This window comes from Zalophus californianus, chromosome 11 (genome assembly GCF_009762305.2).
Source record: "Zalophus californianus isolate mZalCal1 chromosome 11, mZalCal1.pri.v2, whole genome shotgun sequence".
Taxonomy (NCBI): domain Eukaryota; kingdom Metazoa; phylum Chordata; class Mammalia; order Carnivora; family Otariidae; genus Zalophus; species Zalophus californianus.
The window spans coordinates 18,887,896-18,915,821 of NC_045605.1; the positions used below are offsets into that span (position 1 = coordinate 18,887,896).

The window sequence follows — 27,926 nt, forward strand, 5'->3', positions numbered from 1 at the left end:
GCATTAATTCCAAGGAGGTTGCTCCCATACCAACCATGTTTCCTGGGATTCTTCATTTTGTTTTCAGTTGTTATGAGCTCAGAGACCACCCATTCATTCTTAGCCTTAGCCTAAAGAATAAAAGGAAAAGAGATGCATCTCCCTCAGAAAGTTACTTCATACCTCTCAGTGCCAACAGAAAGATCTTGGTATTGGCCACTGTTTTGTTCTGTCGCCCAGTTCCCCTTCTCTGTGGCAACAGCACGGGTGATTGAGAATGAACACAGGAATGAAGAAAATGGAATGACTTATCCAAGTAAGACTTGTGAATGCACCACACTCAAATCAGCCGAGGAAGGTTTCTGCAGGAGGTAAGTTGGGAAGGGCATATTTCTGAGCAGGTGTTTGGATGGAGGGGACCAAGTGTTTGCACAGCTCTGGCAGGAAGGAGAGGGCACAGCCTAATGGCAGGCACCAGGAATGATGCAAAGCTCTGCTTGGAGGCCAAAGGAGAGACGTGATGTCCCTCAAAGATCCACGCCAGCCAGGATTTCCTTTCTCAGAAACAAATCTAACCACACTCACATAGAGCAGGGGAAGCCTGGTATTATTTTCTAACTGCAAGCTAGGACAAAGATCCTGGCCTGCTCATTTCCACATTCAGGATTTCGGTGGCCCTGGGGAGCTAACAGAACAGGCTTCCAGCCTTGGACCTTCTGCTCTGCATCTCCCCTCCTTGCCCCTACCTCTTCACTGTGCTCTCTGTCTTGTATAATTTTTAGTGTTTGAATCATTCATTGCCATCTCCCAGCCTGCTGGACAGCTCAGCAAGTAAGAGATATTAGCTACGCAAACCTGTCGCCCAGAACTCCCAGGTCACTGCTTTGGGCAGAGTGGGAAGGGTGATTTTGGAGAAGTGGAACCCAACCAATTAAGGAGAGAAAACAAACCAAGTCGTTGTTGCAGAGGCCTGGAGAATATGCTTCCAGCCTTTTCTATTCTGAACAGAGATGAATCTCTGACTTGTCCCGTGAGGAGATCCCTAGATGAAAGCAGAATTACTAGGATTGGTCCTACAGCCACTTCTGCCTTGCCAGATGGCCTCCTCCTGGGGCTCAGTTTCCCCAAGTGTGAAATGAACTTAGCCTCCCAGTGCTGCTAATGAGCTACAATGACCTGAGACACGGAAAGATGCTTAGGATGCTCTGGAGGATTTCCAAACTTACTGGTGAGGGTGCAGACAAAGCAAGGTGATGTGGAAAATGCCACTTTACCAGTTTAACCACAGACATCTGGCTCACTACCCCATGGCGCCCAATGCCACATACCACTTCCCACCTGAATCATGAATCCTGGGCCCTGTGAGAACCCAAACTGCATCTAAATTTCATTGAGATCTCCTTCCATCTGAGATAATTTAGGGCTCTGTCCCTGGAAGCAGACAAATGCACTAGATCCAGAGTTCCCAAATGCTGGTTTGTGGACCAATGCTGACACATGATGAGGTTTTTATTAAGTAAGATGAAATGAGCTTAAAAAAGGCACTGCAATGAATCTTTCATACTTATTTCAACTTATTTCACTTGAAGAATTATCTTTTATTCTGAGATTATGTCACTAGAATGTAAGCCCCAAGAGAGCAAGGACTCCAACGTTCTTCTCTGCTTTTTCACTAACACCAGAAGAATACTTGCACATAATAGGCACTTGATAAGTATTAGCTGAATGAATGAAGGAATGGATTATTTGCTTTCCATAGTCCCGAGGAATATTTCATAGAATATCCTTTATTCTATGAAACAGTACAGATAGAAAGTGTCAGGGTTTTTAAAAATATTTTTCCTTGGAAAAAAATCAAAGTATATAAATATATTTCAAAAGGTTTGTGATCTGTTATGTTTAAGTTTGGGAATCTCTGGACCAGATGATCCACTGAAGACCATTCAAACCTGTGATCCAACAGACACTGAGTGGCAATACATTCAAAGTTCTTTAGCCAAATCAAGGCAGAGATGTTTCTCATCTGAGGTTTTAAAGGCAGAGAGATCTAGGCTCAGGTGCTGGAAAACATAGGTTAGCTATATGACCTCGGGCAAATCATGAAAGCCTATCTTCTGTAAAATGGGAGTAATGCTCCTCATGGTGCTAGTGGTCATTGCTAATAGAGAACCTTGCACAATATGTGATTTTCTGGCAGCATGAAGGAAGGGTTTTTTTTTCAATTTATTTTTTTAAGATTTTACTTATTTATTTGACAGAGAGAGACACAGTGAGAGAGGAAGGGTCTTGAAAGTTGTCCCAGGGGCTGTCTGAAGGTTTTCTCAGCTGTCTGAGATGTTTCCCCTTCTAGGCTAGTGCCTAGATCCCTCTAAAGACAATAAGAGCAACATTTGCTTCTAAATTGGGCATGTTCTTGCCAGTCTAAGGGGAAAGTGGAGCAAATCCTAAGATGATGAGAAAAATGAGGATTTTTTTATTTTTTATTGTTATGTTAATCACCATACATTACATCATTAGTTCTTGATGTAGTGTTCCATGATTCATTGTTTGTGCATAACACCCAGTGCTCCACGCAGAACGTGCCCTCTTTAATACCCATCACCAGGCTAACCCATCCCCCCACCCCCTCCCCTCTAGAACCCTCAGTTTGTTTTTCAGAGTCCATCGTCTCTCATCGTTCGTCTCCCCCTCCGACTTACTCCCCTTCATTCTTCCCCTCCTGCTATCTTCTTCTTTTTCTTTTTTCTTAACATATGTTGCATTATTTGTTTCAGAAGTACAGATCCGTGATTCATCAGTCTTGTACAATTCACAGTGCTCACCATAGCACATACGCTCCCCAATGTCTATCACCCAGCCACCCCATCCCTCCCCCCGCCACCACTCCAGCAACACTCAGTTTGTTTCCTGAGATTAAGAATTCCTCATATCAGTGAGGTCATGATACATGTCTTTCCCTGATTGACTTATTTCACTCAGCATAACACCCTCCAGTTCCACCCACGTCGTTGCAAATGGCAAGATCTCATTCCTCTTGATGGCTGCATGATATTCCATTGTGTATATATACCACTTCTTCTTTATCCATTCATCTGTCGATGGGCATCTTGGCTCTTTCCACAGTTTGGCTATTGTGGACATTGCTGCTATAAACATTGGGGTGCACATACCCCTTCGGATCTCTACATTTATATCTTTGTGGTAAATACCCAGTAGTGCAATTGAGGATTTTTTTTAAAGTGAAACATATTTTATTTAAAGGATTGTTCCTGATGATGTCTTTGGTGTATTGAAGCTTTTTATTCTGTTATTCTGTCATGGTAATAATAGATCGTCATTGTTTCTTTTTAAAGTAAGGAATTAACAAAATTTAAAGTTTCCAAAATAAAAGACTGAGAATCTACACTACTGTTTCAAACTGCCCTAAGACAACGTGGTCGTGCATAGTTACTGGGTTCTTTTTTGATAGATACTGGTCACCTCCAATGGTTGACATAAAAAAAAGATCTAGGATTTTTCTTCCATAACTTCACCATCAGGGTGTATATTACAAAGAGAGACACAGACTAAATTTTGTCACACATGCAAACATTAGCCATTAGACATAACAGCATACAGCCTGTTCTGTGAGCTCAGTGAAGTTGAAGCTCTCTGTCCTTTTCTAGGATTTCTTGCCATTGTTCACATTCAAAGTTGGGTCATTCTTGGGGGATGGGGCTGTCCTGGGTATTGTAGGATGTCCTGTAACATCTCTGGCCAATATCCGCTAGATGCCAGTAGCAACACACCCCAACACACACACACACACACACACACACACACACACACACACACACACAACTGTGACAACCAAAAACATCTCCAGACATTGCTACCTCCCCTCATCCTCCTCACTCCCAGGGTGGGGAGGGGCAAAATTGCCCCCAGCTGAGAACCCTCACTCCAACAAGCATCTTATAAGCAAGGTTCACTCACAGTAGATTCATATCAATTCTTAATCAGAGCCAGGCAACCAGATCTTGCATAAGTTTCCTAAAATGTGCCCAGGGAAATTTCTAGGCCTAGGCAGTGTTCCAAAGGGTGTAGGCTACCGGGCATGCTTATAGGGCACTCCCTGTACATTCATGAGAGAAAGTGGCTGATCGATATTTCTAACCAATCCACATATCATGAACACCACTCATTCCACCAGTAAAAAACCATTTCTGACACCAAGAGTGCATATTAACAAAACTCTGGTGTTTGTAGGAGATGAAGATCATTAAAGTGCCCATAGTAGCCACTTGCCAGGCATGGACTTTTTACTGGAGATTTCCAAATGCTAACTGATCAAGTGTGAGAGAGGCACCACATTTTTATCCTGAAGCGATTTTAAATAAAGGCTATATAACAGCTCAATATAACAGCTCTTTAGCTATCCCAAATCTTTTATTATCTTTATTATCATTATTATTATTATTACTATTACTATTATTATTTTAGGGATGTTATTGATCTACAAAATCTGAAAACCACTGCCCCGCATCAAACTGCTTCTTTGTGAAAGGCTATTCAGGTAGAAACTAATCCCTCCAAAGGGACTCTTGCTCTCAGACTGTTCCTGCATGTGATTTGTAGCCAAATTTTAATGAAAACCAATGTCCCCAGCCACTTTTCCCAACTGACGGAAAAAAATGGTTTCGAACAGAAGTCAGCCTAGGGTCCATCTTAGGGGTGAATTGCATGATTGCCAACCAGAGTTTGTTTCTCAGGGAGTTTGTGTGTATAAGAATGCACAAGTTGCAATTAATTCCCAGCGAAGTCACTCCTCAAGTTAATTAGAAATGCAAAGTGTGAGTCTAAATGTTATGAGATTATAAAATGGCTTAATAATGGGAACAATGAGATTGAAGCATATGCATTCTGGCCATGTAAATATTTCATAACAGTGCCAATCTGATTTCATTTGCCTAATCATGCCATTGATATGCAGCCACCAGCCTGCAAATAGAAAGGCTGAATTGCAGCAGATCACCCTTCTAATGTCATAATTATTAATATTGGAGAAAAATGGAGCTGTTCTACTCCCATGCAGACTGCTGGGCCTTTGGAATTGAGATGGGGGTGGTGCTGCAGTAGGAAGAAGAGGAAGGTGATAGGTACACCAGCCCCCAATATCCCCATCCTGCCTGTTGGCTAGAAGTATTTAGGGAAGTAGGCAGCTATACAAATGAAAGTGATGAGCATGCTGGAGAGCAGAGTTGCAGGGTGTGAATTACCCAGCCCTTAATTAAAATCACAATGAAATGCACATGCAACTAGAGAAGAGGAAAAAGAATGGAGTTTTGTGAGAATACACGATTCTGCGCTTGAGAGTTCAGCTGGTGCTGGATGGGGTGGTGGGGTTGAGCAGGGCAGCCTCCTCTCTCCTCTTTGGCTTCCTCTACTGGGTCAGCATCCTCCATATATTCTGTGCACAAATCTCTTTGATACGCACAGAATCTGACTTCCCCCTTGACATTTGGGAACTGCTTTCCCTTTATTTCCACCTGAACTGCTTTGGGACATTTCTTGTATCATTAACTCATTGCCCCTGAGACAGGGTGTGTCCTACCTCTCCACTCGAAGCATAAGGGGATACTCTGATTCCCCTGTGTGGTGGGTATAGTGGCTTCACTCACTCTGCTGGCAGAGACCAGAGACGTGAACTCGTTTAGGCAGCACAGTGTAGGGAAAGGCTGCTGGATGGAAATTAGTGAGATGTATGTAGGTTTGAGTCCTGGCCCTGCACTTAACGTGGGCAAGTCACCTAATCTCCTTCCCAGTCTCAGTTTTCCCATTTGTAAAATGGGGATCATAATCCCTAGCTCATAGTTTTGCTGTGGAGGATTGTTCAAGAAAAAGAAGGTGACATCACTATCTATTTAGTTACATAATGCCTTGTTTTAAAAAGGATCTGGAGCAACCAGAAACTTCATAATAATGGCCAAATGCTATGTAGAAGTTTCAAATGTACATTCAGACTGTTCCTGCATGTGATTTGTAGGAATGTACATTCTTGGGGTGCCTGCGGGGCTCAGTCGTTACGCGTCTGGCTTCGGCTCAGGTCATGATGCCAGGGTCCTGGGATTGAGCCCTGCATCGGGCTCCCTGCTCAGTGGGAAGCCTGCTTCTCCCTCTCCCACTCCCCCTGCTTGTGTTCCCTCTCTCGCTGTGTCTCTCTGTCAAAATTAATAAATAAAATGTTAAAAAAAATAAAATAAATAAAATGTACATTCTCAGGGCACTTGGGTGGCATAGTCGGTTAAGTGTCCGGCTCTTGGTTTTGGCTCAGGTCTTGATCTCGGGGTCATGAGATCAAGCCCTACGGCAGTCTCCACACTCAGCGGGGAGTCTGCTTAGGATTCTTTCTCTCCCTCTCCCTCTGCTCCTCCTCTCGCTTCCTCTCTCACATTAATAAATAAATCTTTTTTAAAAAATAATGTAAATTAAAATAAAATGCCCATTCTTAGCCTTAAGTTTCTCTGCTACCTTTTGTTCTAAACAGGTGTCTCCCTAGGCAAACAGGTCATTACCTGGAAACAATCACCAGACAAGTTTCCTTTTAGAGTATGGTCCTTATCCCCAGCACTTCTTGTTCCTAAGATTCACAGACATTGGCATAGGATTATATTGAATCTTAGGCAGCACATTTTGGGGGTGCTTTTTAAAAACTGGGCAAATTATTGAACTTCTCAAAACCTCAGTAACTTCATCTGTGAAATGGAGGTAGTAATAACTCTTGTCACGTAGGATTAGTGTGAAGATTGAGGCAACACATACAGAAAACATTTAGTATGCTGCCCAACTCACGGAAAGTACTATGTGTAATGTATTACCACGCTTGCTTTTAATTTATTTTATTATTATTAATATATGGTATTATATAACAAATAATACTCACAGCATTACCAATTATTTGTTACTATTGATTATAAGTAGAGATATAACAGTGGACTCTAGGAAACCAGGAAGCTAGAGATATTGCCACAAATCCAACTCTTGATTACCTTCGTTCTGTCACTCTGCATAAAGAACTGTAGATTAGGCAGACGCCATTATCCTCTGTTTCTCTGCTGCAGCAACCTCGACGTCTTGCCTATGTCCCTCTTTCTTGCGGCCTATAGATTGGTGTATCCATTTAATACAAGAAAATGGAAACTGAACAGCCAGAGGAAACCTTCCCCAAAACCGAAACCAATGGTGAATTTGGTAAATGCCCTGCAGAAGATATGGAAGAGGAACAAGCTTTTAAAAGATCTAGAAACACTGATGAGATGGTTGAAGTACGCATTTTGCTTCAGAGCAAGAATGCTGGGGCAGTGATTGGAAAAGGAGGCAAGAATATTAAGGCTCTCCGTACAGACTACAATGCCAGTGTTTCAGTCCCAGACAGCAGTGGCCCTGAGCGCATATTGAGTATCAGTGCTGATATTGAAACAATTGGAGAAATTCTGAAGAAAATCATCCCTACCTTGGAAGAGGGCCTGCAGTTGCCATCACCCACAGCAACCAGCCAGCTCCCGCTCGAATCTGATGCTGTGGAATGCTTAAATTACCAACACTATAAAGGAAGTGACTTTGACTGCGAGTTGAGACTGTTCATTCATCAGAGTCTGGCAGGAGGAATTATTGGGGTCAAAGGTGCTAAAATCAAAGAACTTCGAGAGAACACACAGACAACAATCAAGCTTTTCCAGGAATGCTGTCCTCATTCCACTGACAGAGTCGTTCTTATTGGAGGAAAACCTGATAGGGTTGTAGAGTGCATCAAGATCATCCTTGATCTTATATCAGAGTCTCCCATCAAAGGACGTGCACAGCCTTATGATCCCAATTTTTATGATGAAACCTACGATTATGGTGGTTTTACAATGATGTTTGATGACTGCCGTGGACGTCCTGTGGGATTTCCCATGCGGGGAAGAGGTGGCTTTAACAGAATGCCTCCTGGTCGGGGTGGGCGTCCTATGCCTCCATCTAGAAGAGATTATGATGATATGAGCCCTCGTCGGGGACCTCCTCCACCTCCTCCTGGACGAGGTGGCCGGGGTGGTAGCAGAGCTTGGAATCTTCCTCTTCCTCCACCACCACCACCTAGAGGAGGAGATCTAATGGCCTATGACAGAAGAGGAAGACCTGGAGACCGCTATGATGGCATGGTTGGTTTCAGTGCTGATGAAACTTGGGACTCTGCAATAGATACATGGAGCCCATCAGAATGGCAGATGGCTTATGAACCACAGGGTGGCTCCGGATATGATTATTCCTATGCAGGGGGTCGTGGCTCATATGGTGATCTTGGTGGACCTATTATTACTACACGAGTAACTATTCCCAAAGATTTGGCTGGATCTATTATTGGCAAAGGTGGTCAGCGGATTAAACAAATCCGTCATGAGTCAGGAGCTTCGATCAAAATTGACGAGCCTCTAGAAGGGTCTGAAGATCGGATCATTACCATTACAGGAACACAGGACCAGATACAGAATGCACAGTATTTGCTGCAGAACAGTGTGAAGCAGTATTCTGGAAAGTTTTTCTAAGACTAGTGAAGAACTGAAGGAGTCCTGCATCTTTTTTTTTTTTTATCTGCTTCTGTTTAAAAAGCCAACATTCCTCTGCTTCATAGGTGTTCTGCATTTGAGGTGTAGTGAAATCTTTGCTGTTCACCAGATGTAATGTTTTAGTTCCTTACAAACAGGGTGGGGGGGGAAGGGCGTGCAAAAACTAACATTGAAATTTTGAAACAGCAGTAAAGTGAGTGAATTTTAATTTTTGTTCATTGTTGGTGGTTTAAAAGAAAAAATTCCCCCCATGTAATTATTGTGAACACTTTGCTTTGTGGTCACTGTAACATTTTGGGGGGGGGTGGGACAGGGAGGAAAAGTAACAATAGTCCATTTGTCCCTGGCATCTATTCAGAGCAGTGTGCAGAATGTAATGCTCTTTTGTAAGAAACGTTTCATGATTTTTAAAATAAATTTAGTGAACCTAAAAAAAAAAAAGAACTATAGATTATCACTAAATGTGCGCAGCATCCAGAACGTGTGAAACGTGTACTGTAGAAAGAATTGCTAACACTTACCTGGCACTAAATGTATATACCAGACAGTGTTCTAAGCACTTTACATGTAACTCATTTAGTTCATACGGTAGCGCTCATGAAGCAGTACTTACCATTCTCCCCATCTTACAGATGAAGAAACCGAGGCAGAAGGAGGCATATAACTTGTCCAGAGTCACAGAGACAGTAAATAGTAGAGCTGGGGTCAAGACCACGCCCTTGGCTTCAGCATCTGTGCGTGCCTTACAGTGCGCATGCGCCGTTCTGCTGCTTCCTTACTACACAGAAACTCACAGGAGAGGAGAAATTCGGGGTCCACTCCCATCGCTCCTTCCCCATGGGAGCTAAGAGCCTGCAGTGATGGACCCAGAAGGGTTTGCCTGCTCTGCACAACGCTTTTTTTTTTTTTTAACTGTCTTAACCCGGAAAGGCTTTAGGCCAAATGTGTGCTCCTCAGGCTGAGGCAGGCTGCCTCGCTCACGACTGAATTTTACCTCTGTTAGTTGTGTGTGTGACCTGCGCGGCCCATGTGGACATTTGAACGTGCAGCCCTGTGCTCTCAGAAACAGAAGGCCTGGCATCTGACGTTCGGATTCGTACCCAAGCAGGGAAGAGGGGTGTTGGGCTCTGCCGGTAGGGTTGAAGTAGGGTTGACGTGAGAAGAAGCTGGGTCACAGGGAAACAAGTTCTTCTCAGTCTCCGGCAGCACCCGGGGACGGGGAGGTTGCCAGAAGCCGCAGAGTGCGCGGCCTGCGTGCTTTTACTCCGGAGTTTGGACTTTGGGTCTCAAGCCGTTTGTCCCTCAGAGCAGATAGTGACTTGCCTTTGCTTCTCCCAGCCTGTGCATCCTGCTTCCCCAGGAGCCCGGAGATGCTCCTCTTGCCTCTGCACCTCCCTAGCAGCCTGGTCAGCGCTCTGCGCTCCGGGCCCGCCCCCTACCTGCTGAGCATCCGGGCTCTCCCAGCAGATAGCTGACTAGGGGATCACCAACACTGAGGCTTGGCGATGGCTCAGCAGCTGCTGGGCTGGAGGCTCTCTGCTCCACCGTGGCAGCGGACGGCCGGGCTCTCGGGGTCCCCCCGCGGGCCAGCGGAGGTGGCCGGGAGCGCAGATGCTGCAGCAGGAATGTCAAGGCCCCAATCTTGATTTCTCTCCGATCTAGTTGTATTGCGAGGGCAGGTATTTAATCTCCTAGCGCCTCCATTTTCCTCAATGTCAAGTGGGAACTAATGAGAACACCTAACTTAGAGAGTTGCAACGATTAAATCGGTTGATCCATATAAAGCCTTTACAATCGTGCCTGGTGCATAATAAGTGCTCAAGAAAGATTCTTTTTATTATCCTTCACTGAATGTCAACCAGCCACCTAGGTGTCTAGCAGGTAGAGCCTCCGTGGCTGACCTCTGACCCCTCGGCCCCATCACCCTCTCTTGATTGCAGCCTTGTAGGCTGGGGACAAAGGAAGGACAGAGCCCTGTCCCCTCCTCCTCGTCGCCTCCTCCTTCTTCCCCCCCCTTGGGGCTACAATTAACAAATGATAACAGCACAGGTTCACTCAATTAGGACAAGACCCCCCAAAGCAGATGCTGCTTATGTGTAGAGGACAGAGTAAAAGAATGGACTCCAGAAGGCTTGGGACGCACTCATAGAGGATGCTAATTGGTTTCTTGCTGATAATTTTTCACCCCTAAGTGAACAAGAAAGAGGGCGTCTCAGAGGCTCATCTGCTTTGCAGGGGATCAGGCAAATGAATGTCTGTGTCCAGGGAGGGGTGAAGATTGTCCTTTTTTCTCTCTCCAAAGGGAACCTAATCTCATTTGTCCCAGGCAAAGATTTAATTCCTGGCAGGTCTGCTGAGCTGGCAAGGGATAAAGGTCGCCTCCAAAATGGAGGCTCTGAGTCTTGCACACTCTTGGGAATTCCTAGGGTCCCAGAGGTTTGGGTAGAGTTGATAAGTCATTTTGTCACCAGGGAGTTTAGAGTGAAGTATGGGGATGAAACCCTAGCCTCAGAGACTATGAGAAGCTTGGCTGTCAGTGGGAGGGGCGGGGTTGAACAACAGACAAGTAGCCATATAAATCATGCCCCTTTAGAACTCCTTCTGTGCCTTGCCTATATGTCTTCTGTTGCAGTGTCTTGATGGACTGGATGAACCCAACTACATGACAGTGACCTTGAGGGGAGTGCCCTGTCTTATATATAAGACAACACCAATCACCAATTAGCAAACACCAATCACTTACTACATACATGTCAGGCACTGTTCTATTTGCTTAACCTGTATTAACCCATCGAATCCTCAGGCAGGGGTTACATACAGTTGGAACCAGGAAGCCTGATAGACTCCTAAATATCTGTTCTCCTTGTGTCTCCAAATCCTAACACAGTACAGCCTTAAGGTATTCTATTGACCTATTAATCCCAAAGTACAAAGAAAGCACTGTCGTTGATGCCATGTGCATATTATACTAAGTGCTCCACAAACATGTGCTAAGGAATTGACTAGCCACAGGCTCTGCCAAGATGACTGGCATAGAGCTGTGGTCCTATAACAGAGGACACTACCCACCTGGAGAGAACTCTAGGAAGAGTGAGAAAGCCATCCACGCTAGCTGCCGCACCCACTGGGGGCTGCAAATTGATCTCTGAGCTTTATCTTGGCTCCCTCACTTGGGACAGTTGAGTCTACTCTGACATCATCCCTCTTGTCCATTCTTGTCACTGCCTCCATTCTATTACTGGTTACCTCTCCCCCAGTTAACAAATTAATGACACTTCTCATCTCCCATCTTTCTAAAAGCCAAACCACCCTTACATCCTGTTCATCTTTCCAAAATACAATTCCAATCAAGTAGAAACTCTGCATTACACCAGGCCTTCCAGATCCAGTCAAATCCTCAGCTCAGCCCTCTGGGCCTTCCACACTGGCCATGGGAACACAGCCATAGAGCCCCCTTCCTTGCTTCCCGCTGACCCTCATGTGGACCACTCCCCCGGCTCAAACAGACTTTTGCATATTCGTATCTTATCCCAGAGCTGTCCAACCGACTGTCCCCTGGCTTTAGGCATCTCTGCATTCCTGGAGGAAGGATGGGACAAAAGAATCACCTTCAAAGTCAAACAGATCTGATGTAAATCCCTGCCCTGTCACTGACGGTTGCAGGAACTTGAGGAATTTAGTCTCTCTGAGTCTTAGATTCCTTATCAGGAAGAGAAAAAGAATGCCAACCACCTTGCAGGTTGTTGAGAGATTCGAGTTAATTCACTTGGTCCATTCATCTAGTGTTTGTTGAACACGCACATATGGCAGGCATGATTGTAGGCACTGGAGACACAGTGATGAACAAAACATGGAGCTTGCCTTCTAGGGAGGGTGGAGGGGACACCCAAACCAATAAAACCAAGTGTACGTAAGGTGCCCACAGCATGCTGAGCACACAGTCGTCTCTCAATAAATGATAATGGCTTTTCCTTTCAAATATTTCAAAAGGCCTAATAACAGATGTACATTTTTCTACCCGACATAACGTGGGACACAAATGTCAAGTTTCGCTGGTTTCAACCATCAGACTCAGAGAGTTCCCTGAAGGAAGGGCCGTTATCTTCTCTATCGATGTACTATGAGCATATTCCAAGTACCAAGCACAGCACTTCACACAAAGAAGGTGCTAAATACTGTTTGGTGAATAAACGTGTGCGATGATCAGGAACCTTAATCAACAGTTTTGCTGTCTTTAATTGTAAATAGCAAAATGTATTACTTAATGAATCCACTTTGATGGGCAAAATCTTTCAAATGTGGGGCCATTGCCAAAAGGAAAGGTATAGGCCTCACAACCATAGTCCTCTGAAAGCCCTTCTCATTTATCTTCGTTTGCTGATACCCTCTCTTCCCTTTGAGATCCTTGGCTCCTTATCCATGACACTTTTTCAGATTCCATCCCTCATATGCGTGTCTCCCCGTGATGAATGCCAAAACTCCCTGCACCTCTCTTCGACATGTAAGCTTCAGGAGCACCTGGGTGGCTCAGCTGGTCAAGCACCCGACTCTTGATCTCAGCTCAGGTCTTGGTCTCAGGGTCGTGAGTTCAAGCCCTGCATTAGGCTCTGTGCTGGGCGAGGAGCCTACTGAAAAACAAAACAAACAGGGGCGCCTGGGTGGCTCAGTCGTTGGGCATCTGCCTTCAGCTCAGGTCATGATCCCAGGGTCCTGGGATCGAGCCCCACATCGGGCTCCCTGCTCAGCTGGAAGCCTGCTTCTCCCTCTCCCACTCCCCCTGCTTGTGTTCCTTCTCACACTGTGTCTTTCTCTGTCAAATAAATAAATAAAATCTTAAAAAAAAATGTAATCTTCATAGCATAGTCATTGGAGGGTTAGTTTTGTGCCACCTGGAGGCCACAAACTCTTTGAAGACCCAGAACAGCTTTCACCTCAAAACAACTAGCAAAATATCTTGCTTCTGGAAGATACGACTGTCATTGTCCCATCGTCATTGACTAGCCCAATGTCTTCTCTACCTCCATGGCGGTTCTCCCTCCCACCACCCCGCAGCACAGACCTCTCTCTTCTTGCAGAACCAGACTAGCTGGACCATACAGACCAGTCCTACAGGTTCAATAACAGGAGCAGCTCTCTACAAAAAGTAACTGCAAAATATTATGTTGTTCAGGATGTGGGCTCTGAGTCAGACTAAGGAGCTTTCAGTGTTAACCCTACAGTCATCTCACTCTCTTGAATAAATAAAATCTTTTTAAAAAGGGGGGTGGGGAGGGTGTGTGCACCTGCATGGCTCAGTCGATTAAGCATCTGCCTTTGGCTCAGGTCATGATCCCAGGGTCCTGGGATCGAGCCCCACGTCTGGCTCTCTGCTTCTCCCTCTCCCTCTGCCCCTCCCCCTGCTTGTGCTCCCCCCCTCAAATATATAAATAAAATCTTAAAAAAAAAACCTACAGTCATCTGTTACTTTGACCTTGGGGAATGTATTTTACTTCTCTGGGCCCCAGTTTCTTAACCTGTAAAATGGGAAAAAGAAACAGGAGGCCTTATTTTATAAGGTTATTTTAAGGATTGAAGGAGATAACATGTAAAAATTTATACCAGGCTATTACAAGCACTTGAGAAATGTTAACTATAATTCAAGAGCATCAAAAAGGCCACAAGCCCCAAATGTCGTTCACCACCAGCTTGCTGGTGCCTAAACTCCACATGGTTAAGATTGTGGGCTGAGAGGCAGACTACTTTGGTTCAAAACCTTCTTCCTCACTTAGGAGCAGCGTAGCTTTGGGGAAATCTCCAAAGCTGAGACTTGATTTCCTCCTCTTCAAAATGAGGATGATGTTGATTATGTACTCCCTCTTACGGACATCGTGAGGATCCAGTAAGTGAATACATGTAAACTGTTTAGGATTGTGCTGCCACACCGGAAATGCCCAATAAATATTAGAATTCATGGAAGAAGCACCACAGCTTCACCCCACTGCTGAAGGTTTTGTCCATTTGTTCACACCAAGGCTGAGAGAATCTCCTCGTTCTGGCCTTCCACTTCACCTACCACGACGATGTTCCTCATCTCCACTCTTATCAGATCCATGTAGCAGGAGACTGAGGGCACAGGTGACTAAGACATCACTCCTGCCCTCCAGGAGCTTGTGACCCGGTCCACAACGGGTAAGAATTAGGGAGCGACGTGCACTTTGCAACGCACTTTCTCAGTTACCATTCTGTGCTTGTTCACAGCTCCGGGAAACGGGTCTTACCCGTCCCTTCTGTAGTTGAGGAGAGGGGTTTGGTCAGTGTAAGTGACTCGCAAAGGTCACAGGGCTAGTGAGTGGCCAAGCCAGAATGAGAACGCGTGCCCCGCCCATAGCCAGGCTTGCTGCCCGCAGAGAATGGATTTCCGTCCGTGGGATGGAGGGGACCAAGGACGCGGGATTCCTGCGGAGCAAGGGGCGGGGTCACAAGTTCCTGCTACTCATCGGCCAGCCTCCTCCGCGGAAGGTAAGTGATTGCTTTCACGCAAATGGCCTCCAGGCAGATGCTGGGAGAGCATAAGGGAGAGGCCTGGCCTGCGGGACTCCCTTCCTTGGATGAGTGGCCTCTCCTCCTCCCTGTCTCCCCCATTCCAGTTTTGTCAAAGGGCAATTAAGCCCCTCGCTCCTGTCTGAGGAGGCTGCCTTTGTCATTAGGGTCCCATCCACCTCCTCCTTCCATTGCGGATAATGAGGCCTCCCCTAATTAGAGTTTTACAGTCACCTACAATTAGGCCCCTTTAAGGCTTTTGAATAGGATACTTTTAACCTATTTTTGCCTTGTAATTGGGGCATCATCCAGGTGTACACACATAGGAAGCAGGCATTGGTAAGGGTAGAGAATAAAGGAGTCAGGTCAAAACATGTATAACATATGCATATACACACAGTTACATATATACACAGATGCACATGCGTATATGCATGGCACACATACCATGCACAGGACCGCACGCTTGCTGAGTGTATGCATGGCGCACAAAGATTCGTGGCTGCCTTTGTGTGTGTGCTTGGGCTCCGGGGTGGTAAGGGAGAACCTTTGGCTGTGTGTTTACTGTTCAAAGTGTGCATGTGGAAGGAAGGTGTGTGGGGGCAGAGGGTTCTCGTCGTGTGTGAGTGTGTTAAGGGAAGGGAGCGGGGAAGCAGGAAATTGTCAGTGAGTGCCTACTATCTCTTTCCAAGAAAGGAATTTATTTTTAATGGATAATACATGTACATGGATCCAAAAGGTACAAAAGAGGTCAGTGAAAAGAATGAGATCTCCCTTCCACCCTTGCCCCCAGTCAGCCAGTTTTCTTCCCAAAAGGGGATCTTTTACCAGAGATATGCTACGCCTATACAGTAGATATTTATAAATACCTTTTTTGTAACTGAGTAATAGTTAAATGTACTCATTGTTCTGAACCTTGCTCTTTCTATTTAAAAATAGATGTTGTCTGTTACTGTTGTTCTGGCCAGTGTTCCACATCTCTATAGAAAGAGCTTTTTTTAGATATCTTTTTAATGACTATATCGTATCTTGTTTTCATACCATTATCATTTAATTAACAATACTCTTGTGAAGTAGATCTGTTTCTTCCCATTTAAAAAAACACATTTTTCTCTCATCTTCCTCCTAAGGAGGCTTAGTTTGCTCTTAAGCATGTTCACCAGAGCAGCTCGGGGAATTACAGACCCTGAGAATCCAAGATGGGGCTGGAGGAGGGCAGAGGAGTTGGACAAGAGACCCAGAGGAGCTGCCTTGGGGTGTGTGGGGCTGCCCGTATGGTCTGCAGTCTGGGATGCTAGAGATTAGCGGGGTCTGGGATGTCCCTGCTTGGTTCTAATGCCCTAGGGTAGCCTTTCAGACCCTGGTCATTTACTGAGTGATAATACAGTGATCTATTAGTGATATATTGTGACATAATCAACTACCCTGAAACTTAGTGGCTTACAACACTGAAAATCATTTCTTTTCTCTCATGGTTTGTGTGAGGCAGGAATGCAGGAGCAGCTTGGTTGGGTGGTTTGGGCTCAGGATCCCTTGTGAGGCGGCAGTCGGGATGTTGACCAGGGCTGCCTCATCTGAAGGCTCGGCCGGGGCTGTGGTTGGCAACTGGTACTGGCTTCTACCTGGAGGTCTTCATTCCTCTCCACAGTGCTTCTTGAATGTCTAAAGTCGTTTTTTATCGCTGCTCAACAAACAACCACAAACTTAGTAGCTTAAAACAGCCCCCATTTATTATCTCCCACTTCTGTAACCAAAAGTTTAGGCAGGCTCAATTGGGTTCTCTGCTTAAGGTCTTACAAAGCCCAAATCAAGGTGCCAGCAGGTCTGGGCTCTTCTCTGGAAGCTCTGGGAAAGAATCTGCTTCCAAACTCATTCAGGTTGTTGGCAGAATTGCTTCTTGCATTCCTCTAGGGCTGAGCTCCCCATTTGCTTGCTGGCTGTCAGCTGAGGGTGGCTCCCAGTTTCTAGAGGCCACTTGTAAGCCCAGCTAAGTTATAATAGTGAATCAGTCCTTCTCATGCTTTGAATCTGTCTGATGCCCTCTTCTGCCCCCAGCCAAAAAAACCTCTCTAGACTCATATGATTGGGGCCCCTGAGTGGCTCGGTCAGTTGAGTGTCTGACTCTTGATTTCAGCTCATGCCATGATCTCAGGGTTGTGAGATTGAGCCCTTGTCGGGCTCTGCGCTGGGCATGGAGCCTGCTTAAGATTCTCTGTCTTGAACCATGAGAGACTATGGACTCTGAGAAACAAACTGAGGGTTCTAGAGGGGAGGGGTGGGGGGATGGGTTAGCCTGGTGAGTATTGAAGAGGGCACGTTCTGCATGGAGCACTGGGTGTTATACGCAAACAGTGAATCATGGAACACTATATCAAAAACTAACGATGTAATGTATGGTGATTAACATAACATAATAAAATAAAAGTAAAAAAAAAAAAGATTCTGTCTCCCCTCTTCCTTTGCCCCTCTCCCCCACTTGTGCTCTCTCTCTCTCTCTCTAAAAAATATCAATCAATCAATCAATCAATAGGACTCATATGATTAAATTGGACCCACTCAGATAACCTCCCTACCTTAAGGTCTACTGGTCAGTAACCTTAGTTACATCTGCAAAATCCCTCTTGCCATGCCACATGAGATAATGATGGGAAAACAGTAGAGAGCAAAGGCTACCGGGGCCAGCAGAGCATGAGGATTGCTCTACATCTTCCTTAACACTTGGTATTATCTGCCTTTTTCTTTTCATTATTCTGGTTGGCCATTTAATACCATTCATTTAGCAAGCATCTATCGAGTCCCTACTACTATATGCTAAAAGTAGCATCTAAAACCGTGTCTAGCACAGAGTAGGCCCTCAGTAAATATTTGTTAGCTGATTTTTCAGATGGTAGAGATACAAAACTCAGTAAGACATGGATTCTGCTCACAAGGAGTGCTCTCTCTCTCTCTCTCTCTCTCTAAAGAGAGAGAGAGAGAGAGAGAGAGAGATTGATGACCAGCATGTAAATAACTATAATACAGTTAAAAAAAAAAAAAGGCAAAAAGAGCCATGAAGAAGGTTAGAATGCTAGAAGAACTCAAGACGGAGAGAAAATGTTTTCCAATTTAGAGAGAAAAATCGAGGGAAACTTCCTGTAGTAGGTGGCATTTGAGAGGGTTTTATAAGAAGGAATTAGGGTTTAGACATGCAGAGATGATGGGGAATGATAGTAATGGCTAATAATTCCAAGCAGAAAGAAGAGCATAAGCAAATTACTGAGTATTTACAGAACCTCAGGCCTAGGAGAAACCATAGTGATAAAGATTCTCTAGTCCATGAGATACAAACTGGCAGCGTTATGGACACATTCAATGCCCAGATGTATCTTGTTTGGTCTACTCAATGTTTTTAAAAGTTTACATTTGAATGCCTTTCAGCAGAGTGTGCACTTTCCAATTCTACTTTAGTCAACCCAACTTCCTGTGTCTTAAACCACTCTTCAGCCTCTTCATAGATTGACATTATCCCCCGAGCTTCTGAGGGATTTGTGTTTGAGTCCATGGAGTTCAATAATCTCTTCATTTATAGGTGAGGACACCAAAGTCCAGGAAAGGCTAAGTGACCCATTCAAGGAGACACTGATGGTGGTGTTTCTACATGACTTCCAGCTTCTTGATGCCCTGCCTAAGCTTCCTTTGCAGAGAGGCTGACAGACCAAGGAGCTCAGTCACACTTACTGTGAAGCATCCCCTGACAGGTGACCGCATCATGGCCATCAACAAACCCATGTTTGCTTTTCCTTGGAGCAGGTTTTAAGGAAAGGAAAAGGCAAGGAGCCCAAGGTTTCCAGGCAAAGATGAAGACACAGCCTAAATTGTGCTTCCTTTGTCATTTTGCTGAAAGCTGAGCTGAAGAACCAAATGGCAAGAAATTGCTTAACTAAATTAAAAATGCAACCAGAGGGGCACCTGTGTGGCTCAGTCAGGGAAGCATCTGACTCTTGATCTCCATTCAAGTCTTGATCTCAGGGTTTTGAGTTCAAGCCCCAGGTTGGGCTCCACGTTGGGCGTGGAGCCTACTTTAAAAAAAAAAAAAAGTATCTAGGATGTATCTTCCCTACTCAGGAATGCAATGACTTCCTGAACCAAACCGAACCACAGGAGAAGCAGACTTATTTAAAACTGGGATGGCAGTAGACTCTGAGGCGCCACCTGGTGGCCACTTTCAGCCCAAGGAAAAGGCAAAGGGGTTGAATTAAGGTGTTCGATTCAGGTAGGACTGACTGATACTTGGTGTAGAAAACTCCCCACCAACGAACATGGTATTGCAGGTATCAAAAAGTTTTACTTGGGGGCCAAAGCAGTGGAGAGTCCAGTGGAGGTAGGTAGATTGAAATGCAGGACTTTGAAAGCACTTGTAAGAGCTTCTTCCCAGAGCCCTGAAGAAACAGGTGATATAGGCATGGAGATAGGTACTCGCAAAAGGAATAGGGTGGGAAGAGGTAGGGTTCAAGTCTCCCTACAAGCTCTGGAGGCCCCAGCTTAAGAATATCTCTCCAGGCCTTCTGGGTTATGCAAGGAAGAAAGAAACAGTTCCCTATACATGGTGGTCTTCAAAATATGTTTACAAATATTACTCACTTTTAAAAACATGTATTGACTTTATTACAAATTAATAACAACCACAATAAATGGTGTGAAGGAAAAAAAGAATTCATCTAAGTACGTTTGGACATAATTTAATCTGTATACCCTGAGACTAAAGAGTACACAATTAATAAATCTGTTTTTCAAATAGGTTATAGGTTAGCAATTCTGAAACGGCTTTATGTGTAATCTAGGGTTGAGCAAATAAGTAAATATATTGTTAATAATAAACACCAGGGGCGTCTGGGTGGCTCAGTCGTTAAGCGTCTGCCTTCGGCTCAGGTCATGATCCCGAGGTCCTGGGATCGAGCCCCGCATCGGGCTCCCTGCTCCGTGGGAAGCCTGCTTCTCCCTCCCCCACTCCCCCTGCTTGTGTTCCCTCTCTCACCGTGTCTCTCTCTGTCAAATAAATAAATAAAATCTTAAAAAAAGAATAATAAACACCAGAGTTTTTATGGTCAGAGAAAGGAATTACAAATAAGAAAGGGAAAGGATAGAATGAACCCTGTGTTAGAATGGAATCGGAGGGATCAGTATAAAGTCATGTTTTTTAATAGATAGATAGACAGACAACCAGATATGGAAATAAGTAGAGATGTGTGTGTATTTCACACATACATATAGTTCCTAGTTCTGCCCACTGAGTGAAGAAACAATGACACTCCAGTAGCAATGAACATCTAGTGTCCAGACCTTTGTTTCTAAACATATTCTCTGGGGCACCTGGGTGGTGCAGTGGGTTAAGTGTCTGACTCTTGGTTTTAGCTCAGGTCATGATCTCGGGTTCTTGGGATCGAGCCCCACATCCAACTCTGCACTCAGCATGAGTCTGCTTAGGATTCTCTCTCCCTTCCCCTCTGTCCCTCCCCCATTCTCTCTCTTTCTCACTCTCTCTCTCAAATAAATAAATACATCTTTTAAAAAAAACATTATTCTCCAATAAAAAGGAACCTTAAAGAGATGACTGATTACATGGCAGGGGCAGAGAAAGTACAGTGCAAACTTGGAACATACCAGCAGGTAAGGAAGTGCTCAAAAACATGATGAGAACATAGTGAGGTGATGCAAGCTCACTTGATGGGGCTCCAAATCTGGGACAATTTGGTCAAGAAAATAAATGATAATAACAAATTATGATCCACAGAATAAAATAAATATTCAATAGTTCATGTTGCTATAATAGATGGTTGATTGAATAAATAGATAATAAATGGAGAGAAAGGGAAAGTTCTTTCTTATTATAGCACTCCAATTCATAAACATAAAAATGATGATGAAAATAGAAAATCATCGATTGCAAACACCACTGTAGTAATTGGTTCAAGAAAGTATCATCAATGGATGCTAAAATTTGTGGATGAAAATATGACTGGAAACGGGATATTTACATCTCCAGGTATTTCTCCATGAGATCCTTATTAATAACTGGGGAGAAAGGTAATAACTTCACAGGGGAAAAACCTGGCAGATATCTCCTTAACCAAGTGATCAAAGTTAATATCACAGTAAGGAAACATATAGATGCTAAGTGCCTTCTGATATGATATGCTAAGAAGAACACAGCATCACTTCTATGGTATTCTTACTAACATGCATAACCGAATTTAATGACGAGGAAACTCAGACAAACCCAAAACTGAGGGATAGCCTGCAATCCAACTGACCAGTACACTTCAAAAGTATCAAGGTCATGAAAGATGAAGAAAAGCAAAGACATTGTCTCAGTTTTAAAGACTAAGGAAACATGACAGATAAATGCAATGTGTAATCCCGGATGGTACCATGGACCATAAACAGGACATTAGTGGGACAGCTGCCTGTATAGTAGCAATGGCAATTTCCTGGTTTTATCATTGTATTGTGGTTATACAACATGTTAACATTACGGGAAGTTAGGTAAAGAGTATATGGGAGGGGCGCCTGGGTGGCTCAGTCGGTTAAGGATCTGCCTTCGGCTCAGGTCATGATCCCAGGCTCCTGGGATTGGGCTCCTTGCTGGTGGGGAGCCTGCTTCTCCCTCTGCCTTCCCCTTCTCGCTGCTTGTGCACACACTCTCTCTCTCTCTCTCTCTCTGACAAATAAATAAATAAAATTTAAAAAAAAGAATATATAGGAATTCTTTGTCCTATTTTTGTAATTTCTTGTATATCTTACAAACTCTTTTCATGTACATCTCACATATCTGTATCTTAATCAATTGCTTTCTCCATTCATTGATTTTTTTTCATTAAAGGAATGTACGTTAAATAGACCTGACATAATCCTTACTTTCAATGAACCAAAGGTTCCATGGAGATATAACTAAACAGTCAAAGACGATGCAATATAATAAGTGCAGTGATGTGTTAAGCAATTGCAGGCAGGGTGACATAATAGCACAAATTCTAGAGCTATAGTGTCTGGATTCGATTCCAGGCATTACCACTAGTTGTGGGACTTTGGGAAAGTTGGGAAGCCTCTCTGTGCTTCCATTTGCTCATCTGTACAGATAGTAATTGTATCCACATGCTATGGTTACTGTGAAAATTAAATGAGTTAATTTTATAAAGCACTTAGAAGGGTGCCTGGCCCACAGTAAGCATTATAAAATAAATAAGAACACACGAGTAGGGGAGCATCTAACCCAAATGTGTGGAGAAGGGGCGTCTTTAAGAAAAAATGTTCCAGAGCAAGTGACGCATACGCTGAGACCCAAAAAGCAGAACAATCGGCCTTTGCAAAGGCCCAGATATGAGATAAGGCAAAAAGATTTGCAAACTGAAAGAAGATGTGGAGGTGTAGAATGGTGAACTGTGAGTGGTTAGAGACCAGATTAAGGAGATAGATAAGCAGGGGCCAGGTCGCACAGGGCCTTTTTAAACTGGCTTAAGGAGTTTGATCTTAACCTTCATGGGGATAGAAGAAGCCATGACAAGAGGGAGGCAAGAGGTGATGGAGGCAAGAGGTGAGGTGACCAATCTGCCCTTTAGAAAGATCTCCAAGCCGACAGAGTGGAGCCAGGATGGTCAGTTAGGAGGCCTTCGTGGTGACCCAGCTAGAGGGTGGCAGGCCAGACAGAGAGAAGTGGACCGATCTGGAAGGCTGTGTCAAGTGACTTGTCACTAAGGTAGGAGCACAATGAGAGGAGAAATTTTTTTAACAGGTTTATTGAGATATAAATCACATTTGTACAACTCACCCTTTTAAAGTATACAGTTCAATGGCTGTTAGAATATTCACAGATACGTGCAACTATCACCACAATCAATTTTAGGACATTTTTGTCACCCCAAAACAAAGCCCGTACCCATTAGCAGTCACTCCACATTTCTCCCCAAATCGCTTCCCTACAACTCTATACAACCACCAGTCTACTTTCTGTCTCTATGAATTTTCCTATTCTCTATGAATTTTCCTATGTTTCATCTAAGTGGAATTATACAATATGCAGTCTGTTGTAACTGACTTCTTTTACTTAGCACAATGTGACCAAGGTTCATCTATGTTTTAGCACACACCAGTATTTTATTCCTTTTTATGGCTGAATATTCCATCATATGGATAGAGCATATTTTATTTATCCATTTAGCAGCTGATGGACATTTGGGTTGTTGACACTTTAGGGCTACTATGAATAAGGCTGCTAGGAACATTCATGTACAAGTTTTTGTGTAGACATCTACCTTTATTTCTCTTAAGTATGTAAGTAGGAGTGGAATTCCTAAGTTATATGGTAACTATGTTTAACTTTGTTTATTTTATTTTTTTAAGGTTTTATTTATTTATTTGGGAGAGAGAGAACACAAGCAGGTGGAGCAGTAGGTAGAAGGAGAGGGAGAAGCAGGCTCCCAACTGAGCAGAGAGCCTAACGTGGGGCTCGATCCCAGGACCCCGGGATCATGACCTGAGCCAAAGGCAGATGCTTAACCAATGAGCCACCCAGGCGCCCCCCAGGTTTAACTTTTTGAAGAACTGACAGACTGTTTTCCAAAGTGGCTGCGCCACTTCACATACACCAGTGGTGTATGAGAGTTTCAATTTTTCAACATCCTAGTCAGTATGAAATGATATCTTGTGGTTTGGAGTTGCATTTTTCTGATGGCTAATGTTGTTGAGCATCTTTCCATGGGCTTCCTGGCCATTTGTATGTCTTCTTTGAAGAAATGTTGATTCAGATCATTTCCCCTTATTAAAAATTGGGTTATTGTTCTTTTTATTGTTGAATTGTAACAGTTCTTTATGTATTCTTTGATACAAATCTCTTACCGTATGCATGGTTTGCAAAATTTGTCTCCCATTCTTTTGGTTATCTTTCACTTTCTTGATGACCTATTTTGCCAAGCAAAGGCTTTCATTTTGATGATGTCCTGATTACCTTTCCTCTTGCTGCTTTTTTTTTTTTTTTTTGGTGTTACATCTAAGAAGCTATTGACTAAATCTGAGGTCACAAAGATTTACACCCGTGTAAAGAGTTTTATAGTTTTAGAATTACATGTAGGGCTTTGATCAATTTTGAGTTAATTTTTGTATATGGTGTATGGTAGGGGTCTTAATTCATTATTTTGTCTGTGGGTATCCAGTTGTCCTTGATGAAATTTTGATAGGAGATGTATTGAAATTGCTCCCAAGAAGAGTGGGGAGTGGAATCTAGGAAAGAACCATAGGCAACCACGGGTAGTTAAGGAACAACAGAGAAATGCCGTTAGGCCAAAGAGTTTGGGAAATGGGTGGATAGAATAGCACAAATCCAAGAGAGTGTGGTGTCAGAGAATTCAGGGGAAGAAAAGGTTTTGGAGAAAAGGGTGAAATTAGCAATGTCAAAATTCTCAAAGGGTTCAAGCAGAATAAGAACTGGGAGTATCTGTTGAATTTAGTGACTGGGTGGTCACTGGTAATAGGGGAAAAGCAGTGTCAGTGGTTAGGTGGGGGTTCTCATCAGAGTCAGGAGTAAAGCAGAGGAAGAAGTAGTTTGACTACGAAGGAGATAATGAAAGCCTATACTTACCATGCATCCACCTTGTGCCAAAAGCTTTCTTTTTTTTTTAAAGATTTTATTTATTTATTTGACAGAGAGACACCGCGAGAGAGGGAACACAAACGGGGAGTGGGAGAGGGAGAAGCAGGCTTCCCGCTGAGCAGGGAGCCCGATGGCAGGGCTCAATCCCAGGACCCTACCCTGGGACCATGACCTGAGCAGACGCTTAACGACTGAGCCACCCAGGCGTCCCACCAAAAGCTTTCATAAATAATCTGTCATTTAGTCTCTTCGACCACCTTACTTCCTGTGCGACACCCTACTAGACTTCCTGTGTCTAGAGCACTTCCTGTTTGACACCAGTCAGAATGGAAATTATACTTCATTCTTAGCGACCGTCTTCTTTCAAAGGCTCACAAAACATTTTTTCCCGTAGTTTATTCTAGAACTTTGCCGTGATCAATTCAAGATTATTGGTCTATACCTTCCAGAATTTACCTCTCCCCTTCCACATTTGCCTGTGTTTTGCTTTCTGGTGCCAATTTTGTCATAGTTCCTTAGCCAGGACTGACACGATTTCCATGATTAAGTGGATTCAACTGTATGGTTTCAGAAATACACAAGAACCTAGATTAAATACCCTTATGTCCTTCTTTCTTTGTTTCCCACCCTCTGTAACTCCCCACCACCACCACCACCACCAGCAGCCCAAAGAACATAAGTGTCACTTCACAGACAACTTTTGCAGAGATGCCCCAACTTCTCCCCACTAACATTAAACACAACTTGACATCAAGCCCAAACCAAGAGAAACTGGGCAAGTTTTGCTACTCAGTTTTATCCACTGCGCACGTCCCCATTTCCTTGAAGCCCACTGCCTGGTTTTTAAATGGGGCCAACTCTGATTATTTTTAGGCATATGGGGCCAAGGCTGCTTTCCTGAACTTGTTTTCAGCACAATAAAGCATTCTCATTTCTAAACAACAACAAAAAAAAACCAATCATGCTTTCTTCACCTGCTCAAAGATGCAGCCCCACCATCCCCATCTCCCTAAAAGCTTTCTGCAGCCCACTAAAAATATCCAATGTTGACAGATGCAAGCTATCAATACAGAGACTCAAGATCCCAGGGTGAGAAGTGGCCAGAGGCAAAGTCTTGATAAACAGCTCAAATTGGCTCTTACTCCACAGGTGACGCCTAGTTTATCTGGGTAATTGTAAAGGGCATTTTACAGCAAATCAATTAAATGAAAATCTTTTAAACCCTTTTTAAATGGGGGAAAGAGGGGGAGAGTGGAAAGGGCCAACCTTTGTAAGCTAACAGGTGATTTTAATTGGAACCAGCAGTGTTATACCATGTTTTTGACCCATTCGGTAAAGGCAGAAAAAGAAATCAATAAATTTCCATCAGCATTTGCCCTCCTGGAGTCTTATAAGTAGAATGGAGACACGAACCCCAGTTAATGGCTTCGTCAAGCACCTCACTGATTCTCTAACAGAATTAAATAGGTTGCAGGTCTCTCACCGTGGTCCTCCACCATTGAGATTCAAAATGCCCCAGTGGGCTGGGCGCCCGGTAGGTGACACACGGGGTACCATCCTCTTTATAAGCACAGGTTCCCCTGTGCTCCCCCCGGGCCCAAGCATGACAGAACCTCCCGAAACAGTCCTATGTTAGAGATGTGAATCCCCCCACTGATCCTTTATTAAAAGCAAAACACAGAAGCTCACAGTTTCACTCCTGGAAATAGATCCATAGAGAATCCACAGGGCCTAATCAGGCAGCTTGATTTCAGCCACATATTATCTGTGTAACCTTGGGTAAATTACTTCACCTCTCTAATTGGCCGTTTTCTCATCTTTATCAGGAGGAGTAATGATACCAACCCACTACCTCATTGGGTTGCTGTGAGATTAAAGGTTGTTGTATGTCGATATACTACAGATAGATGATAGTTAGATAGATAGATGATAGATAGATATCCTGCAAACATTTGAACAGAAGCAGAAACATTTATTTTTTATTTATTTGACAGAGACAGTGCACAAGGGGGCGGGGGAGCGACAGCTGAGGGAGAGGGAGAAGCAGGCTTCCCGCTGAGCAGGGAGCCCAACACAGGGCTCGATCCTAGGACCCCGGGATCGTGACCTGAGCCAAAGGCAGACGCTTAACCGACTGAGCCACCCAGGTGCCCCAATAAGAGTTTATTGAGAATAATAAACTGAGAATAACTTTGAGCACAGAGGCATGGCTTATTCATCTTTGTACCCTCAGAATCTGTCATGCTGCCTTGCATATATTAGGGGTTCAATAAACATTCACTGAATGAGTCACTATATCCAGGACCCAGGGAACTTGAGGACACCCAGCAATAGTCATTTGCCCAAGGTCACCATGCCACCTGCCACTTCAAAGCAGAGCTTGTAAATCTCGACCGAGTGGGTTTCCCTTTAAGTTTCCTGCTTCCTACGTGTTTAGATTGTTACCTCACTGAGCATAAACCTTGTGGAGAAAGATTCAATCAAAGTTCCAAGTCTGATTCTATTCCAGCCAGAGCTGAGCGAGTGTCTGTCTCTCCTTTTCCCTGGGTCTGTCACAATCTCAACAGACAGGCTTTTAAATTAAGTAGTGATTTGGAATGTAAGTGAGTGCATTTAAGATGATAAGAGACAGAGAGATCCTAATGGCTGAAATATTTGTCATATCACAAGTAAACGGAGTGTTTCGGGGAGTCACTAATATAACTAATTTTTTCCAAATCCTCCTCTGCTCTATGTGAGTAGATGAGGTCAGTGCAGGTTGAGGCAGCCCGAAGCGAGCAGCTGTCGGGGGACTGAAGAGAATACTGATGGATGGCTGAGGCGCCCGGACTGTTTTCCTTGGGAACCCGGAGCCCAATTGTTCAAATTAAGCCGTGGCTGCCCAACAACCAGCGGCAGGCTACTGCTAATGAAAAGGTGGGGAACTGAATGTGAGGCCCAGACTGCCTCTCCCCAGAGCACACAGATGTGCTGATGGTTTGGGCTCAGCCCTGTGCAGCGGGTCTGAAGGGAAGTTGGAAATAATCGAACACCACTTCCTCCTCCCCACTCCCACTCCCCATTCCTGAATCTCCTCTGCAGCAAACCCAAATGGTGTCAGTCAAATTTCTTCTTGACTGCTCCCAGAGTCTGGGATCTCACTATCTGCAGGGCAGCCCATCTCAATGAACGTGCTCAGGAGAACCCGGATACCTCCTCTACAGCGGCCATGCTCACATCCC

The 27,926-nt window shown here is 44.2% G+C and overlaps 1 protein-coding gene across 1 annotated transcript; it reads left to right on the plus strand.

Moving 5' to 3' along the window:
- Positions 1-7,051: 7,051 nt before the first annotated feature.
- On the plus strand, positions 7,052-9,008 carry LOC118356085 (heterogeneous nuclear ribonucleoprotein K-like). The gene has a single exon (XM_035722894.1). The coding sequence runs from the start codon at positions 7,152-7,154 to the stop codon at positions 8,541-8,543; it is 1,392 nt and encodes a 463-aa protein (XP_035578787.1). The 5' UTR covers positions 7,052-7,151; the 3' UTR covers positions 8,544-9,008.
- Positions 9,009-27,926: the final 18,918 nt, after the last annotated feature.